General features: G+C 36.3%; 1 protein-coding gene across 1 annotated transcript in view; it reads left to right on the top strand.

Annotated features, from left to right (window-relative positions):
• The window catches only part of LOC122809317 (interleukin-17 receptor D-like), a 411276-nt gene that overhangs the window by 158371 nt on the left and 233081 nt on the right, over positions 1–19824 (top strand). Inside the window, exon 3 of the mRNA XM_044080716.1 lies at positions 17436–17588. Within this exon, the coding sequence (XP_043936651.1) occupies positions 17436–17588 (153 nt within the window). The remainder of the gene's footprint in view (positions 1–17435; positions 17589–19824) is intronic.

The raw sequence follows: 19824 nt of genomic DNA, 5'->3' as shown, positions 1-19824 counted from the left end.
ATACATCATTACCAAACATCAATCTCAGCATAATGCTTCTACAAAATAACATAATGTCCATAGTTACTTCATTAAGTGTGCAATTGTTATTAGGCACAAAAGTTAGTCCTTTGTTCAAAACGAAGTCCTTTAAGATTACAGCAGGGACACTCCCTTGTGGTATGTGTAAAGCCTGTGGCTACATAAATAAGGAGGTTAATTTTTTACACCCAGCGACAGGCAAAAATATTGTTTTCAAAGGTAAGGCTACTTGTAGGACTTCCAATGTGGTCTATTTGGCTGAGTGCACGAAGTGTTCAAGTTTTTACGTAGGGATGACAACCAATATTTTGCAACACCTTTTGCAGTATTAGGAATGGGGATGTTAGTAATGCACTATTTAGGCATGTGCATGAACACCCCACACATAGCTTTATATTTAGAGTTATTGTCAATGTTAGATTGAGCAGAAGGGGGGGGATATTAAATTACAGACAGCTTTGGCAGAAACCAAATGGACAATAGATCTTATGGCACACAGACCCCCTGGCCTCAATGATGTGATTCCTATGAAACCTACACTTCTGAGTAGGCGTGTATATCATTGAAACTCGCTGATTTTCATTGGTTGTTGCTTAATTTAAAAACAGAGTATGCCTAATGTTTGATGTCTGATGAAGGGTGTAACCTGAAAGTGCTTACTTTGTGTCTCAGGATTGTATTTTAAAGTTCTCTTTTTTATTAAAAGTTTTTATTGTTTTGCAGCAGTGTCCTGCTACTTTTGTTTTTGCTCTAACTTCCAAATGGGAATGCTCCTGTACCCATCCTGCATGAAATTCCCAACCCAAGCTACTCCCCTACATCCAGCAGACCTCCTAACATCCTACTATTATTACTTAACAGCTATAAGCACCTATTGTACTCATACACCTGTATATATACAAAATTGTATAACACTGAAATAAGCATCCAAACATTCTACTATTATTGCTTTACTCCAATAAGCATCTTCTATATCCATACACTTGTACATAAATATAATTGCACGTAAAAACAACAGAAGCACTCCATGGCTGACACGACAGGATAGTTTATTTAACAAACAAAGTAAAATAAAACTGGTTAGCGCTTTCACGTTTCACAAACGTTTCTTCAGACCTCAAAAACATACATCCTGGCTTCATTTAAATGCAGGTCTCAATATTCATTATTCAATTAGTAGTGTTAATCAAGATATAAGTAATTAAGAGTAATTTTAAATTAATGTTACAATGTTCATCCATTTTTAGCTAAATACTAAACTTTGAAATCCCATACAAAGGTTAAAAGTTGACCTTTAAAAATCTTTATACTATTTATAATTTTAATAAAACTGATGATAGTTAAAAAATGTGTAGTTTGGTTTCATCTAAAATGTTATTACATAAATCATATATATATATATATATATATATATTATATTATACATTCATATAAAAAAATATATATATAAAGAAATATATTTATAAAACATGCATATACATATATAAATAGTGTACATTAATAGCAAGATAAATTAATTCAAATTATATGTAAATAAGTGTAAATAAATACATATAAAGTGTTTTTAAAAATATATATATGTGCATATGTATAAAAAGATGTAGTGTATATATATATATATATATATATATATATATATATATATATATAAATATATAAATAAATATAAAAAATATAATTATTTATTTCTTTATTTATTGAATAAAATATATATATATATATATATATATATATATATATATATATATATATATATTTATATGTATGTATAGTTGTATATGTTTCCTAAAATAGTGTATAGTATAAAAATGTATGTTGTATAAAATGTATATTATAGTATGCTTATAACATCTTGTATTATATCTATACCTATATAAAAATGCATATAAAACATTGTATATAAAACTCATACAGAAAAAAGAAAAAGAACATAAACTCATACATTCAGTTATGAAAAGTGGGGAAGTGAAAAAAAGGTCACTATATTATCAGTGCTTATACACATTCAACAGTTATATATTACATATAACTGAAAGGGAACTAATATTAATGTTTATATGGTCTAGCCTGAAGGAAAGGTTTTAAAGATATCTTATCATCTAAACCATGTCCTTTATTGGCTTGTAATCTTATAATCCATTTGTTTTCTCTCTCTTCTGTATAATTTTTGATGTTACCTAATCTATCTGTTCTCATTATTAGTTCTAATGCCATAAATATAAAATTATGTCTAGTTCCTTCCATGATAACATGTTTTGCTAGAGCATTGTTCTCATTTTCTTTATTTATGGCATATATGTGTTCCCTGACCCTTTCTCTAAGGGTTCTATTTGTTTTCCCCACATAAAATGACATGCAGCATTGACATTGAGCTATATATATATGAGATCCCTAGATCTACAATCTGCATATTTATCAAAAATAAATCTTCTCCCATTATCGGGATGGATAAATTCATTTCCATTTAGCATATAGCTACATTGGTTACAGTGTCTGCATGCAAAAGTACCTTTCCTTACTGAAGACGTAAATTATTTTTTATTTTCTTCATAACAAAGTAACCTTTTTAGGGATTTCATGTTTTTATATGTCACATTTGGCCTGTCACCTACTATTTCTTTTATTCTATCATCCACCATCAACATCTGCCAATTTCTATTTATTATTTCTTTTATTTTATTGTTTTTGTTAGTATAGGGTATAATCAACCTGGTTTGCCCATTATCTTGTACTTTACTACCTTTTTTCCCTTCATCTCTATTGTACCTGTGTAAGTAGGGTTTCCCTTTATCTTTTCTATATTGCTTATTCTCTAAAAAGATTTTTTCAATATTGCTCTCATTGTAACCTCTTTCTAAAAAATTCTTCTTCAACATATCTTGTTGTTCTTCATGTTTAATTTCATCAGTTACTAACTTAGAAATCTGCAACGACTGATTTCTAACTATATTAGAATAGATATGCCTTGGATGCATACTATCCTGGTGTAATAGATTATTCCTCCAGCATGTTTTTCTATATAAATCTGTGTCTATTTTCATATATTCTTTCGTAATGTGTATATCTAGAAAATCTATGTGTTCAGATGAGAAGGTATGTTCAAATCTTAGGAAATCTGTCGTTCCATTAATGTATATAATAAATTCTTCTAACTCTTCTACTGTGCCATCCCATATAAGAAAGACATCATCTACAAAATGTTTGTAAAGTTTTATATTCTTGATGTATGGGTTATCCCCTAACACATAGGTTTCTTCCCAATATGCCATTACTAAATTCGCATACGAATTGGCTACTGGTGTCCCCATTGCTGTTCCCTTCTTTTGTAGAAAGTATTTCGCATTGTACATAAATACATTATTTTCTAAGATTATTTCTAACAACATCATATATCTCATCACTAAATCTCTAGAGACATTCTTTTGTATTAATAGGAGTCTAACATATTCTATACCTGTTTGATTGGGAATACATGTGAAGAGAGAGGTTACATCTAACGTCACCAAAATATCATTTTCCATATTTCTATTTTCATAGGTATAATCTGCATAGCTATACAGAAATTCTTCTGTGTCCTTTATTATAGATGCAGTTTCATTTACCATTGGTTTCAACTGTTTCTCTAAATAGATCGAAAGGGGTTCAGTTGCCCATCCCTTTCCAGATACTATAGGTCTTAAAGGGGGATTATACAGATTTTTATGTACCTTTGGTAACCCTCTAAAGGTTGGTATGAGTGGCTCTTTAACTAGAAAATATATATATAAATCATTATTTATTACATTACAGAGCAGTAAGTCATATATCATTTCTTGAATGTCTCTAATGACTCTATTTAATGACATATTGTTTAAACATTGATATGTATCAGTCATTTTTAATAATTCTTCCATTTTTTCAATATACATGCATCTGTCTAGCACCACTACAGAACCACCTTTATCTGCTTGTCTAATGACTATTTCATTATTTGTCTGTAGTTTCTTTATGGCTTCATTCTCACCATAACTCAAATTGTAAAACTCCAATTTCTCATTTGTTTTAGCATAGTATTCAATTAACTCATTTTCACATGTTTTTTCAAATGCTTCTAATATAGGACTTGACTGCGGTATAAAGGTGGATTGTTTTTTAAAATTATCTTCAGATAGATTACCACCATTGTTTATATTACTTCCAAACATAAGTTTTAAATTTAAGTTTCTTATAAATAGTTTAACATCTATTATCACATCAGTTACATCTGCATATTTAGATGGTATGAAAGATAAACCTTTTTTTAATAAGGAGTTCTCAGCATCAGTCAGAACATACCTTGAAATATTTATGACTAGTCCCTCTGTATCGGACGCAGTACTTTCTTTTGGAATTCGTGAACTTCCTCTGAATTTTTCCGCTTCATGGTAGTCTTCTTTGTTGGTTGCCAAGCCCTTTACTCCACCTGTTTTATGGGATACGGAAAAGAATGGTCATCCTCTAATTCGAGTAAGCTCTCATCTAAGAATGATACACATCCATTGTTGTTGGTTCTTTTCCTAATGGCTCCATTCACAGTGTCTCGCTGCTCAGTGCTCGCTGTTTCACGAACTTCTTCACAATATTTATCTGGTGTTTCTCTCACATCCTGCTTGCTGTTCGTTTCGTTCAGTTCCTCCCTCCGGTCAGCAGGAAAAAAGGTAGTAAAGTACAAGATAATGGGCAAACCAGGTTGATTATACCCTATACTAACAAAAACAATAAAATAAAAGAAATAATAAATAGAAATTGGCAGATGTTGATGGTGGATGATAGAATAAAAGAAATAGTAGGTGACAGGCCAAATGTGACATATAAAAACATGAAATCCCTAAAAAGGTTGCTTTGTTATGAAGAAAATAAAAAAGAATTTACGTCTTCAGTAAGGAAAGGTACTTTTGCATGCAGACACTGTAACCAATGTAGCTATATGCTAAATGGAAATGAATTTACCCATCCCGATAATGGGAGAAGATTTATTTTTGATAAATATGCAGATTGTAGATCTAGTTATGCTATTAATGAATTTATGTCCTTTTTCTTTTTTCTGTATGAGTTTTATATACAATGTTTTATATGCATTTTTATACAGGTATAGATATAATACAAGATGTTATAAGCATACTATAATATACATTTTATACAACATACATTTTTATACTATACACTATTTTAGGAAACATATACAACTATACATATATATATATATATATATATATATATATATATATATATTTTATTCAATAAATAAAGAAATAAATAATTATATTTTTATATTTATTTATATATTTATATATATATATATATATATATATATATATATATATATGCACTACATCTTTTTATACATATGCACATATATATATTTTTTAAAAAACACTTTATATGTATTTATTTACACTTATTTACATATAATTTGAATTAATTTATCTTGCTATTAATGTACACTATTTATATATGTATATGCATGTTTTATAAATATATTTCTTTATATATATATTTTTTATATGAATGTATAATATAATATATATATATATATGATTTATGTAATAACATTTTAGATGAGACCAAACTACACATTTTTTAACTATCATCAGTTTTATTAAAATTATAAATAGTATAAAGATTTTTAAAGGTCAACTTTTAACCTTTGTATGGGATTTCAAAGTTTAGTATTTAGCTAAAAATGGATGAACATTGTAACATTAATTTAAAATTACTCTTAATTACTTATATCTTGATTAACACTACTAATTGAATAATGAATATTGAAACCTGCATTTAAATGAAGCCAGGATGTATGTTTTTTGAGGTTTGAAGAAACGTTTGTGAAACGTGAAAGCGCTAACCAGTTTTATTTTACTTTGTTTGTTAAATAAACTATCCTGTCATGTCAGCCGTGGAGTGCTTCTGTTGTTTTTACATGGATTTATTGTTGTCTTCTAAGAAGCATCTTATGCAGAACCACTTGTTTTTTTGCATTGACATAAATATAATTGCACAACACTGTAATAAACACCTATTGCAACCAACAGACTTTGTACCTAAATGAAATGTTTAATCACAGTATTTTCTTCTTAATGTATGCATGTTTTTTGTATTTTTTTCCCATTTTTGGGTATTACTACAATATCTATTATAATTGCTTTGTAATTAACTTCTAATTATTTTTGATTCATGTACTGGAGCTTTTCTCCCCAGGACTCCATTGATAATGGGCTCCTAGTGGCCCAATGGACCATCTTGGCAACAAAATGCAAATAAATAAATAAATAAGTTAAACACTAACACAGCACCACACTCAACACATAGTCCCACTAATCCTACACCACCAAAACCCACACATAGAAACACAAAAACATTCAAGGAGGCTCTCAATAATAATCTGCCCAAGCAACAGAGACCTGCAAAGCAGAAACACAAGCAACCTCCACCCTCCAACACAACCCAAATGACACATAGCCCACAGACTCAGTGTGCCACTCAACCACTCTCCATAAGGCAAAATAAAGTACCCAACATACTAGTGATCAGTGACTCTATAGTCAGGCACACAGATGTCCCTCTCCCCAGGCTAAATAAGGAGAAGGTTACTGTCAGTTGCCTGTCATAATGAATGCACTCAGGTCACTCCACAACAAGTACAAATATGACTCTGTCATTGTCCATGTTGGTGTGAATGACCTGAGATGTACCTCCCTGGACTACATGAAAAGAGACATGGAAGAGCTCTCCAATCTTGTAGCCCAGGCAGGTATGACCCTACCCCTGAGTAGCACCCTGCCATTGCCAAGAATGATACCACAGTACATGGACAAAATGATTGACTTCAACAATTGGCTAAGCTTCTGGTGTCATTCGAAGGGGATCCAATATATGTCTGCCTGGGATGACATGGTCGACAGACCACGATGCTTTGCCAGAGATGGCCTGCACCTGTCACCCCTGGGATTCTGGATACTGGCCAAGGCTCTTGCCTCCCCTATAGTTCCTTTTTAGGCAAGGATCAAATGACAAATTCCCCACCATAACAGGTACAGGCAAGCAAAAACTGAGAGTAATCCTACTCAGTGCTAGAAGTCTAAACCTCAAAATGCACTCACTCGAGGCTCTCCTTAAAATGGAGAATATTAATATCTGTGCAGTGACTGAGACCTGGTTCAAGGCTCCAGAGAGCACCCCTGCATTACCAGGCTATAATTCATACCACACCTTTCAGCCATCTAACCTGGACTGAAACACTAAAGGTGGAGGTGTGTCCATATTCATTAAGGATATCCACACCTCCAGGGTAGTTGCTCAGCATAATGCATCCGAGATTATCCAAGTGCAACTAACTCTGGGCAAAATATTAAGGGCCAAGTTATTATATAATGGGTGATTTCAACTACCCCACCACTAACTGGGAAAACTACTCATGTACCAACTCCTTTGTGCAACATTTTCTGGAATTCATAAATTCCAATGCCCTGGATTAACTTATCCACACCCCCACCAGGGGCAACAATATCCTAGACCTAATCATTATCAAAATGAGCAACCAGTGTTCCACACCTGAGGTTAACTCCTCATTGGTCAGATCCGACCATAGGCTAATCACCCTAGATATCCACATCCCACCCCACCCCCATTAAGAAAACCACCATAAAAATGTCTCCAAAGCCAACTTCATGCTTTTTAAGACATAAGTGGCACACTTCACGACACCCATGCAGGTGGACAATACAGTCACGACTTCCGAATGCTACTCAGATGCACTCTATAAGCACTTACACAAGTGCATGGATCGAGCTATCCCTAACAGAACCAAGATGCTATCCTCCAAAAAAAGGAAACTGATCTGGTGGTCCCCTGCCATAAACAAACTGTACAACAGAAGGAAGAAACTCTTGCAAAAGAGAGTAAATCACACGAGTGGAGGAGCTCCCTGGTCAGCCTCAGTAAGAAGCTGCGATCCCTGATAAAAGAAGAAAGAAACTGCTGCAAAAGAGAGTAAAATCTGATGATTGGAGGAGCTCCCTAGTCAGCCTCAGTAAGAAGCTGCGATCCCTGATAAAAGAAGAAAGAAACTGCTGCAAAAGAGAGTAAAATCTGATGATTGGAGGAGCTCCCTAGTCAGCTTCAGCAAGAAGGTGAGATCCCTCATAAGATCCTCCAAAGCTAGTTACGAAAACAAAATTGCCACTGATTCTAAGGACAACCACAAAGCATTATATAGCTATGTTAAGAATCTCAATGGCAACACCCAGATCTGCTCTGAGTTACAGCACAATGGCACAAAATTTACAGAACCAACTGATATTGCCAACATCCTGGCACATAGGTTCAGTGCTAACTTTACCCCCCTCTCACCCCTAATGGGCCCATATCTGTACCAGAAGAATGCAGAGTCCCTGTAATCACAACTATGCAGGTAAAAACTGCACTCTCTAAAGCCAAGAACACAGCATCCATGGGACCAGACAACATCCCGGGCTGCGTTTTACATGAACTCCAGAATGAACTGGCTCCCCACCTAAGTACCATGTTCAGTCATAGCCTCACCTCAGGCTTTGTGCCCACTGAATGGTGCACAGCAACAGTTATCCAACTCCACAAAGGGGGAGCCACCATGGACCCTAGGAACTATCATCCTATAAGTCTGATGAGCCTGGTCTGCAAACCCATGGAACTTATCATCACATAACTTATAAACAAAGACATTAGTAACTCCAAACTCTGGACCCCACCCAGTTCGGGTTTGTAAAAGGCAGATCATGTCTCCTAAACCTGATAGATTTCTTTGAAGCAGCCACCAAAGCCATAAAAGAGGGTAAGGAGGTTCACACAGCCTATCTTGACCTTGCCAAGGCTTTCGACACCATCCCCCACTCTGGAATTCTAGATAAACTCACTAAACTGGGTATAAATCCTTACATCACAAGATGGATTGCCAACTGGCTCACTGACAGAATCCACACCGTGAAGGTTGCAGACTCCAAATCCAACCTCAAACCAGTGACAAGTGGAGTACCACAGGGTCAGTCCTGGGTCCTCTCCTGTTTGGTATCTACTTCTCTGAAGTATGGGCTAACACAGAAGTTCTCTGGCTAGTGAAGTTCGTAGATGACTAAACTAGGAGCCATAATTGAATCCCCAAATGATGTGGACATCCTGCAAAAGGGCCTCACTGAGACAGATGCCTGGTGTCAGAGCCATGGCCTCAAGCTCAATCCCAAAAAATGCATTGTCATCACCTTTGGTAAAAACGTTGTGCCCATGAACTACCACATAGGTGGCAGTCTACTTAACACCAAAAGTGTGATAAGAGACCTTGGGACCCAGGTAAACACTAGTCTCTCCTTTGATAATCACATTGCCACAGTGGTCAGGAAATCCTTCTACTTGGCACACGTCATCACAAAAGGGTTCTTATCCAGGAAAAAAGAGGTAATTTTTTCCCCTCTACTCGTCACTCATTAGACACATTATAGAGTACAACGCCCCTTTCAGTATGTACCTCACAAGACATCTGCAACAACTGGAAAGGCCGCAGAAATACCTCACAAAGAGGATTACTGGCCTCAAACAGTTGCCCTACACTGACTGTCTCAAAAAACTCCAGCTTTACTCTGTCACATATTGCCTACTCTGAGGTGATCTCTGCCTAACATACAAAGCTATGTCCAACCCAGAGCTGCTAGACATGGTCCACCTAAAGAAATCTCAATCCATCCAAGCTACATGCTCTAGGGACTTAAACCTGGTCACCACAATAAACAGAACTCGCTGGAGGGATGGATTCCTGTTCCAGAGACTTCCCATACTCTGGAACAAGCTACCCATCTATATCAAACAGAGCTTCTCATTAGGACTCGTCAAGAAAAATCTTGATGAGTGGATGGGAAATAGGAAATTCACCCCGGGGATCACTTCTGTAGCTCTGCTCGACAGGGGCACAGGAAAATAATTTTCTTGGGTGGCAAAAGCCAGGGAACCTTTTTGGCTAGGCTTAATAAGGCCCTTGGGCTGATAGCCTAGTACCTACCTATGAACCTATGAGCCTGAAGAAGCTGAAAGAATACTTGTTTAGGGCGAAAGGTTTTACTAGTGTTTTTAAAAGTTGTATGAGTCCAGTAAACCACTTCATTACCAGCTGCTCATGGTTCCAGTGACTTCTATTTTACTTGTTTGTTTTTATTTTTGTAGTCACTGGATATAATTGCATACTGGCTGTATTTTTCTGTCTCTTTTCTACCTAGATAGAGCAGGAAAAATAGCAAATCTACTGGCTGACAAATTCTGTTCCAGTTATACCATCTCTCCCCCCAAGTCGGCCGTCAAGAAATACCATTGGACATAACCCCACCACCACCAACAACCATCACTTGGGAACAGATCCTAAGCACACTCTCCAAGGCCAAGAACATGGAATCAGTGGGCCCAGATAAAGTCCCAAGATGCCTCCTATATAGCATTAAGCATGACCTAACAGGACCGCTGGAATCACTATTTAACCATAGCCTCCACTCAGACTTCATGCCAAGTGAATGGGAACTGCAACAGTCATCCCAGTGCATAAGTGTAGGCCTTCTACAAATGCTGGAAACTGTAGACCTATTAGCCTGACTACTCTCTTATGTACAGCCATGGAAAGAATTATCATAGAAATGATTAATAATGACATTTGAAATCTCCAGACATCGAATCTAACCTGTTTCAGTTTTGTCAAGGAAAGATTATGCATATTCAGTCTGGTAGACCTCTTTGAGAAGGACACCAAGGCAAGAGATGAAAGCTAAATGGTGCATAATGTCTACCTTGACATGGCCAAGGCATTTGATACATAACCCAACTTACGCATTGTAAACAAAATCATGGAATTAACTGTAACCTCCTATATTACATGCTGAATTGCCAAATGGCTCTCAGATAGTACTCCGGAAGTTATAATAGGGGAGTCATCGTCCACAAAGTGGCTGGTCTCTAGTGAAGTCCCTCAGGGCTCAGTGCTTGTTCCTCTCCTTTTGGGCACCTGCTTCCCAGAGGTCAAGGCCAGTGTCAAGGGCCTCTGGCTGACAAAGTTGCAGATGACTGCAAACTGAGAATGGTCATAGAATTCCCCCAAGACTTAAATCTCTACCAAAACTGGCTAATACAGACAAATAACTGGTGTCATAGATGCAGTTTAAAACTCAGTGCCAAGAAATACATAACAGTGCCCTTTGGGAAGTTGGCTACCCCAGAAAATTACCTCATTGATATCACACCCTTAACAGTAGATGCAGTAGTCAGGGATCTGGGGATGTCTGCAGGCAGTAATCTGGCTTTTGACCAGCATGTGCCTAGGACAGTAAGGAAATCATTCTATGTCGTTCAGTTTATAAGCAAGGGTATGGTATCTAGGTCTGTGGCAGTCAACATTATACAGTACTCAGCTCTTACTAGATCCATCATTGAGTACAAAACCCCCTTCAGTATGCAACTGACCAGGCACAGGCACCAACTGAAACATCCACTGAGGTTCCTCACAGAAAGATTGCACAGTTTTGACATGTCTTATATAGATCACCACAAAGCCCTATCCCTATGCTCTGTCTCCTACAGACTGTTGAGAGGTGATCTGTGTCTGGCATACAGGGCATCCCAGGATCTAACTCTGATGAACCTCTTGCTTATTTGCAAATCAAATATGACTTAGATCTTGCTTGCAACAAAAATAGGACATGCTGGAGGGACATGTATGTGTCTCAGAGAATACCTTTTCTTTGAAACAGGTTTCCCATCCATGTGAAACAAGGTTCTTCCCTGACCCTGTCCAACTGTAATCTGGATCAGTGGATAGAAAATCAAAAATTTATACCTGGGGCTGTCACCTATGTCTTTAATGGATACAAGCAACCTGTAAATGTTTGACCACCATACACTAGCTTATACACACTGGCAAAAATATAATCTAGGTGTCAAACTTATTGGATATATTTGGGATGCATGGCTAGGCTTAACAAGGCCCTTCTGGTCATTAGGCTAATATATACCTATGAACCTACAAAACAAGATAGGGAAACTCTTGAAAATAATTTTCTTCTGTCAGAGGTACTAGCTGCTACCCTTCCCCCCTTCCTCTGTGGTGTTTTTATTTTGCTTTTCCCTTAATGTCTTGCTTCTGTTTTTCACCGGATTTCTGCTTTTTTGAATAGCAAGGAGAAGCTTAATACTCTGTCCAGGTTCTCCATTTTCTTTTCTTTACTAGCAGTATGAGGGTCTATATTATAAAGGCGAACAACCAAAATGTCAACTTACCTTTCATCGACACCTAAATGTTGAAGCTGCACTTTATCGAACAGCCAAATCATCAATTTTTGGAAATAAATCGGTTGGTCATTCTGTTACAGGGTCTATATTATATTCTCAAAAGCCGACAATATCAAATCTGATATTGTCAACACGAATATATCTAACGCTCAGAATCTCGAGCGTGTAAACGGAAATCTCCGTAAGGGATATTTCTGTTTACTGCAATGTAGTACGGTCTTGGAGTTGGTATATTTACGTAGTAGGGGTGTGGGGGGTGCAGGGGGGCTCCCCCCCCTGCTTAAACCTGTTAGGGTACTTTTTTCTTTTTTTTTTGTCTTTTTATAAGGTCGCCATTTGAAGACATCGACCATATGGTGTCGACCATATGTTGTTCAATGTTTTCAACCATCGATCTTATAATAAAGACCCCTGTTACATGTGCCCTTTTCCCGACTGTAGTGCGATCTCGGAGTTAGTATATTTAGTTAGGGGGATGTGGGGGGCACAGCTCCCCACATGGGGGATATGGGGGCAAAGCCCTCCACTTAATAGTGTTTATTTTAATGTGGTGTCCATTGTTGGCCTACTGATTTCTTTCCGTTGGAATTTGATTTGGAGATTTGATGAAGTGCAATCAAAGGTAAGTCAACATTTTGGTTGTTCATCTTTATAATATAGACCCCAGTATGAGACCCATCTGTCCTTCGGTCCTCCTGCATGTCTTAACTAAGGACTTCTTTTTGTCAACCACTGTACTGACTTCTTTTGTCACTCTGACTGCTGAAATCTTTTGCTAAAACTCACATTCTCTATAAGCACCTATACTGACTTACTTTGATATTTTAACAGGATTATTTTTACAAGAATCTGTTGTGGATCTATCCAACCCTTCCACCCACAGCCTAACCGTGACTTTTAGTCCTTCATTTTTCTCATTGCTGAGGTGATATGCTACTGGTAGTAGATCTTCCCCCAAAACCTTTCTTTAGTCTTTACAATGATGAAAATGTTGGCCAGTGATTACTTCATGAGACAAACTTGTCACTAGGGCTACATGATTTAAAACTTTACTCAACTGACCCTATCCATCCATACTTTTATTAGAGAAGATTCCCTATTGTCTCCACATGCACACATCATTTAAATGTTCTCCTTACTATCAGTTTTGTATTAGCAAATATATTATTCTTTAACAAAGTAATCATGCTTCCCAAGTATAATAATCTTAAAACTGTTTCCCACCTACTGTAATGGCATATTTTATACATTTGAGGCGAGCACAACGACAGAGAGTAGTTTCTTCCTTTTTAACAAGTAATCTTCAGCTTTGTTACACTCAGGCACACTTTGCTTAACAGACTGCTGACTGGTATTACTGTTACAGTGCAGTATAACTGTAATTAATTGTGCAATATATGGTTATGTGTCCTTCTCTGAAGTGTTTGAAAAATGGTTCAAATTGTGACAATTGTTTCTTACTTACAGGTGCAAAAGCGTGCTTAGGTATAACCTTGTTACTAGTCCATTACACATGCAAGTCTGACTTAAGTCTGTTAACTCCCCTTAATAGCACATTTTCTACTGCACAAGCTAGTTGTTCAGAAGACTGAGGGTCACTCTGTGCTACCAAGTGTAAGTCACTAAGAAGTACCCTGCTAAATTTTCAGAAAATATTTCCAAAATTTTGCTTATATTATTTATGTGAGATTCTAACCACAGTTCCAAAATATGTAGCAAATCTGCCATTTGAGATTTTATTATACTGCCCACTCAGTATGTCCATTTCTAACATTAATTGACCCCAGTCCAAGGGAACCTCAAGCCTTTGCTAAAATCTCATTCATTTCTGATAATTATACAGATCAGTCTTTCAAATCCAAGTAGGTTTTTAGAGCTTTTCTATGACCAAGTTTTGTCTCAGATTGTCCATTCCAGCTTTCACTAGCTGCATACTTTGCAAAAGCAACTAGATGAGCCTGCATGTTATCTTCAGGTCCAAATTTCTTCAAGGAGGTTCTAGAACTCTGGGCTTCCTAGGCAGTGGAAGGCTGAGTAACCATCAATGAAATATGATTCTGGAAGTCTAGCAGTTGTTTGCGTATGACTGCACACCTCTCCTGAAGTGTGTCCTTGAGCTGTCCAGTTTTTGATCAGCTGCCACACTTCTCTCCTGAAGATTAACTAAGCAATGATCAGCTGCCACATTTTTTCCTGAACAGCAGCAACAGATTTTATTAATACCTCAAGTATATTCTCCATTTTTTTCTAGCAGTATTCAGTATTCACTTTAAGTATGCTCAACATCTGGTATCCCTCACACAAACAGCTTCACCCAGAGTAATTAGTACAAATTTCTTCTGTAATGTAATATACTGCAGACTATTTCTAGTGGGGAATATAACTCAAAGAAGCAGAGAACCTTCAGGAAAGTCTGTAGTATGGAGAAAAACTGCAGTTCTTGCTCACTGAAAACACTAATATAACATGTAAGGTGGTTTGTGACAAAGCAAGCATTCACTAGTCAAACCTGTCACTTAAACATCATATTTATTAAGAAATAAATGAAATTCAGAAAAGAAATGCTGATCATACCAAATAAGCCAATGTGCAATCTAACATAAATAAACTGACCTCACAGGCAGACTTTTTTCACAGTATAGGAGCATACCTCTCAACCTTCCAGATGTTTGCCTCATATTTTTGGTCCATTCCTTCTGTAATGTAATATACTGCAGACTATTTCTAGTGGGGAATATAACTCAAAGAAGCAGAGAACCTTCAGGAAAGTCTGTAGTATGGAGAAAAACTGCAGTTCTTGCTCACTGAAAACACTAATATAACATGTAAGGTGGTTTGTGACAAAGCAAGCATTCACTAGTCAAACCTGTCACTTAAACATCATATTTATTAAGAAATAAATGAAATTCAGAAAAGAAATGCTGATCATACCAAATAAGCCAATGTGCAATCTAACATAAATAAACTGACCTCACAGGCAGACTTTTTTCACAGTATAGGAGCATACCTCTCAACCTTCCAGATGTTTGCCTCATATTTTTGGTCCATTCCTCATAGAATTTATGATTTTCTGGCAAATCATCAAGGATTTAAATCACTAAATAATAAATGTTTGAGTTTCAGACTTCATATCCTTCAGAAAATACATATGAACACAAAACTTGCCATTTTAGTGACTTTCTAAGTTTATGTTTAACATCTCTCCTTATTATGGGGCCTTTGCCCCCCTATTATTTTTGGCTTTGTCCAGACTTGTTGTGTGAAGAGGTTGAGAAGTATCTACAGCAGTGTTCTGTATTATAAACAGGATTCTGCAGAGTAGCTTGCAAACATAAAACAGTACTTGCAGAGACTTCAAATAGTAAATTAACTTTTGTCAAAATTCTACTAAAAGGGACCAACAAAATAGTTTCACCTTAAATTCAGTTAGTAATAAGTCTAGTCAACTTCTCATTCCAATGATCAGGCCCCTTCTGTCATAGGGATATCTTGCAAATTGCTTTCCTTCTTCCCTTTGGTTAATGTACCTCCAACTAGAGTCCTCCCTGGACCTTAGTCAGACCCGAGAGTTATGAACCTCCTCATCTCTAGGGCACTGTGCTTTAAATACCCCCTTTGTGTTGCTGTCTATCATTACCTCTAACATACTTGCTTATTTTAAGGCCAGACACTACTATGCTACAATAGACAGACAGATGGATAAATGCATGTGTAGAAAGCTAGATTAAATAAACAGATAGATAGATAGATAGATAGATAGATAGATAGATAGATAGATAGATAGATAGATAGTTATAAATGTAGATAAAGTCACAGCTATAGATATAGATAGGGATATAGATATAGATATAGATATATGGAAGCATGTATTCAGGCAAACATGCATATGAGTAGAAAACAGCAAACAGTCAAGAGCAAGGTAAACATTTATACTGCACATCACAGATTTTCTGTATTTATGTACATAAATTAATTATTTCATGTCAACTCTGCTGGTGCTTTTTGCTCCACACCCCAAAATCTATCAACTTTATTTAATTAATGGGATGGCAGGTAGGAAAGGTACAGGCCTGTTTGTTTGCTTTTGTGTAGTGGACTTGAGATTATTCATTACAGATTGACTAAAAGTTGAACATCTGGAGTTAAGCAAACTACACTCTTTGCATACCCGTGAGGCAGGACAAGATGAACCAGGGGTGAACAGGAGCAGGCACATAATTCTGCACATCATCAGTAAGGCACAGAAATTAAGGGATAGTGCTGCGTATGATGATTCCCATTCATAATGCTGTTCTGATACCACCTAAGATTGCCAGTTATGGTTTTCAGAGTGCTCCGGACTTAGGGGGAGCTAATGTATAAGCACAGATGAACTCCAGACAGACTGAAAACAGAAAGTTAGATGGATGTCTCAGAAATGAAAGGTGATAAACATGTTGATGAAGTAAACAGTTCTTAAATTCTTAAATGATTGCTTGGTTTTCCCAGACATATCACTTTTTGTTTTACCTTTTTGAAGTTAATTATTGTTCCACATGAAAACATTAAGATGTTTTTATTTTTCAGGCAAATCCCATTTCAGTGTTTTTGATTTGTATGTTTTACACACATATAAATATATATATATATATATATATATATATATATATATATATATATATATATATATATATATATATGTGTGTGTGTGTGTGTGTGTGTGTACTTGATATAAATACTCATCATAGATATGCTGGTGACGTAACAGAGTGATAAGACAGATGTATTGTATGCTGTATTCTCTGATTATTAATCATGTGTTATACAGGACACTTGTTATGTATTGTCAAAAGAATATATTCTTCATTAAAGCACTTCATTGTTACCTTCTTAAACTTCATGTAATTACACTGTCTTCTTGTAATTTGTTATACTATACTGGTCAACTGAGCCCAGGTTACTGCTGAAAGGGGTCTGTGGACAAGCCCACCTACCCAGTAACTAAATAATAAATAAATATATAGGGCACATAAAAAGCTCATTGATTTGCACTTAAAAATGTCTGTTTTCATGTACATTGCTATTTAATCTGTGATTTGCTGTGACTTTTCTGTTTATGTCCATAGGTTGTATCCCAAAGCCATGTTTTGCTCTGATGAGCAATAGAAATCTGTGTGAACACTATGTTAAGGCACCAGAATGGGTTGACATCCAATTCATTGACACCAAAGACAGGAAGTCTGATACTGTCATCATAAAATGGCGCCCCAGTCCTTCAGGTATGCTGCTTACGATTTCTTCATTTAGCCCTTCTTTTCTTTTAAGCAAGGAATCTTAATTTCATAATAATTTAGCTTTACAATAATTATACCACTTATCTAATTTTCAGATCATTGGTTTCAGACCCTGAATTCTTTCTAATGATGTAGGTTTGAAGTTAGAGAAGTAGCTATCACATTATCATTCAGACAGCGCTGGTACAGTGTGGACAGAGGAGTAAATAGAACCTTACTATCAGTCTCTGAAGCTGTGATAGATCATGTATGCACTCCATGGTGGAAAAGAGCAACATATAAGTGAGAAGAGGAGCAATAAGTAGCAAGAAATATGGTCTAGGTGAGAATATGCATTGTACTATTCAAAATGTGTCTTATGAGGAAGACTACCAGCTTTCCTGCATGATACCTCTCTGGAGCATTATCCATACTCCAATATGCCTTTTATGGAAGCTCTGTCATAGAGCAGTGTAAGTAGCTTTAGACTGGCAATTCGTAATCTCTTAATGCTGAAGACCCACTTCACAACTTTTAACGTCTATGATCATATCTTGTAACTGCTCTACCATTAGTCTCCCAGCAACTCAAAATGATGTTATTTCTTTAGCGAACAGAAACTGTGCGGTGCTTTATCTTTAGGACAACACCCACACAAGGTACACCAGAGAATGTAACAGTTACAATGCATCATCTACTCAAAAATTTATTAAAATGTCATGCCTCATGTTTGTGGTCAATGTGTGCGTGTGTGTGTGTGTGTGTGTGTGTGTGTGTGTGTGTGTGTGTGTGTGTGTGTGTGTGTGTGTGTGTGTGTGTGTGTGTGTGAGGAACACCATCCTGTCACAGTATACTGATGACTCATGTCTCTCTTTTAGTCTTGGTTATCAAGTAGTAGCAATTTGTTTTTAAACTCACACACCAAGGGAACAGACACTGCATAACACATCAGATTATGTACTCATACCTACCACATAAAATATTGTATGCTAACAGCTCTCTAATAATAATACTTTAAATAATAACACTCATGCTGCTAGCCACAAGACTGCCATATGATAATAGAGAAATCATCTCTTCACAGAAATCCTATTTCCCTATACCCACAGTTATATCCCAGGTTTCTGGGAACCCATTTAAAATTATAAGCTTCCCCACTTCAATATACTGGGTGATGCCTAATCCAACATTTTCTAAAACCTGTGAGAAAAAAGCCCTGTCATATATATATATATATATATATATATATATATATATATATATATATATATATATATATATATATATATATATCTATATATGGGTCTACCTGACAACACTGACGCGCTAAAACACTGACAATGAAATCACCGAAGTTCAGAAACATGAAATGTCACATACCCGACAAACCACAATCCCGACAGTCAACAAACAAAACAAATCCCCTGTCCAAAAAGCACACAACACAATCACACCAAAAACCTTACAAACCTACACTGAACCTTACATACACAACTATCTATGCACTAAACTTAACCCAAACCCTAACCCTAAGGTCCGTCACTATTGCACACTCACCTAACCCGCACCCTAACCCTAACTCACTTAACCCGTCCCTATTCCTAACGTCTGTCACTATCGTACACTCACCTGACCCGCGCCCTAACCCTAGCTCACTTAACCAGCCCCTAACCCTACAGGCCATCACTGTCGCACGCTTACCTTGCCTGCACCCTAACCCTGACGTCCGTCACTACCAGATACTTACCCACTAGCGCTCATTTGACATGTCAGTATTCTCAGTGTCGGGATTCGCAACTGTTGGTCATCTTTGTTGTCGATCTTCTGGTGTCGGTCTTCTCGTCGTCGGCGTTTCAAGCTTTCGGCATTATCAGGTAGACATATATATATATATATATATATATATATATATATATATATATATATATGTTTATATATATATTTCTATTTTTTTTTTTACGAAGTATAGATAACCACCCATTACTGACTGCCCCACCTCATTAAATCAGTCAGTCATTCCTCCCTTTTCCTTGTTTTAATTCACTTACTTATTTTTTTAATTTCCTTGAGATGCTTATTCCTTCATTGGCAATAATTAATATTTACATAATCAGCCCTGATGATATGAGGCGATTCAGGATTTAATCAAGAATAATGCTTTATGGGTAGTTACTAGGTTGTTGATCCCTGATGATCTTAAGAAGCCTAGCCTTACATTCCCATGGAAGTTTTTATCCCTTTT

This window comes from Protopterus annectens, chromosome 8.part0 (assembly GCF_019279795.1).
Source record: "Protopterus annectens isolate FY-2018-M chromosome 8.part0, PAN1.0, whole genome shotgun sequence".
In the NCBI taxonomy this organism is placed as follows: Eukaryota; Metazoa; Chordata; order Ceratodontiformes; family Protopteridae; genus Protopterus; species Protopterus annectens.
The sequence above is the reverse complement of the archived record's forward strand: the minus strand, read 5'-3'. Positions and strand labels throughout refer to the sequence as shown.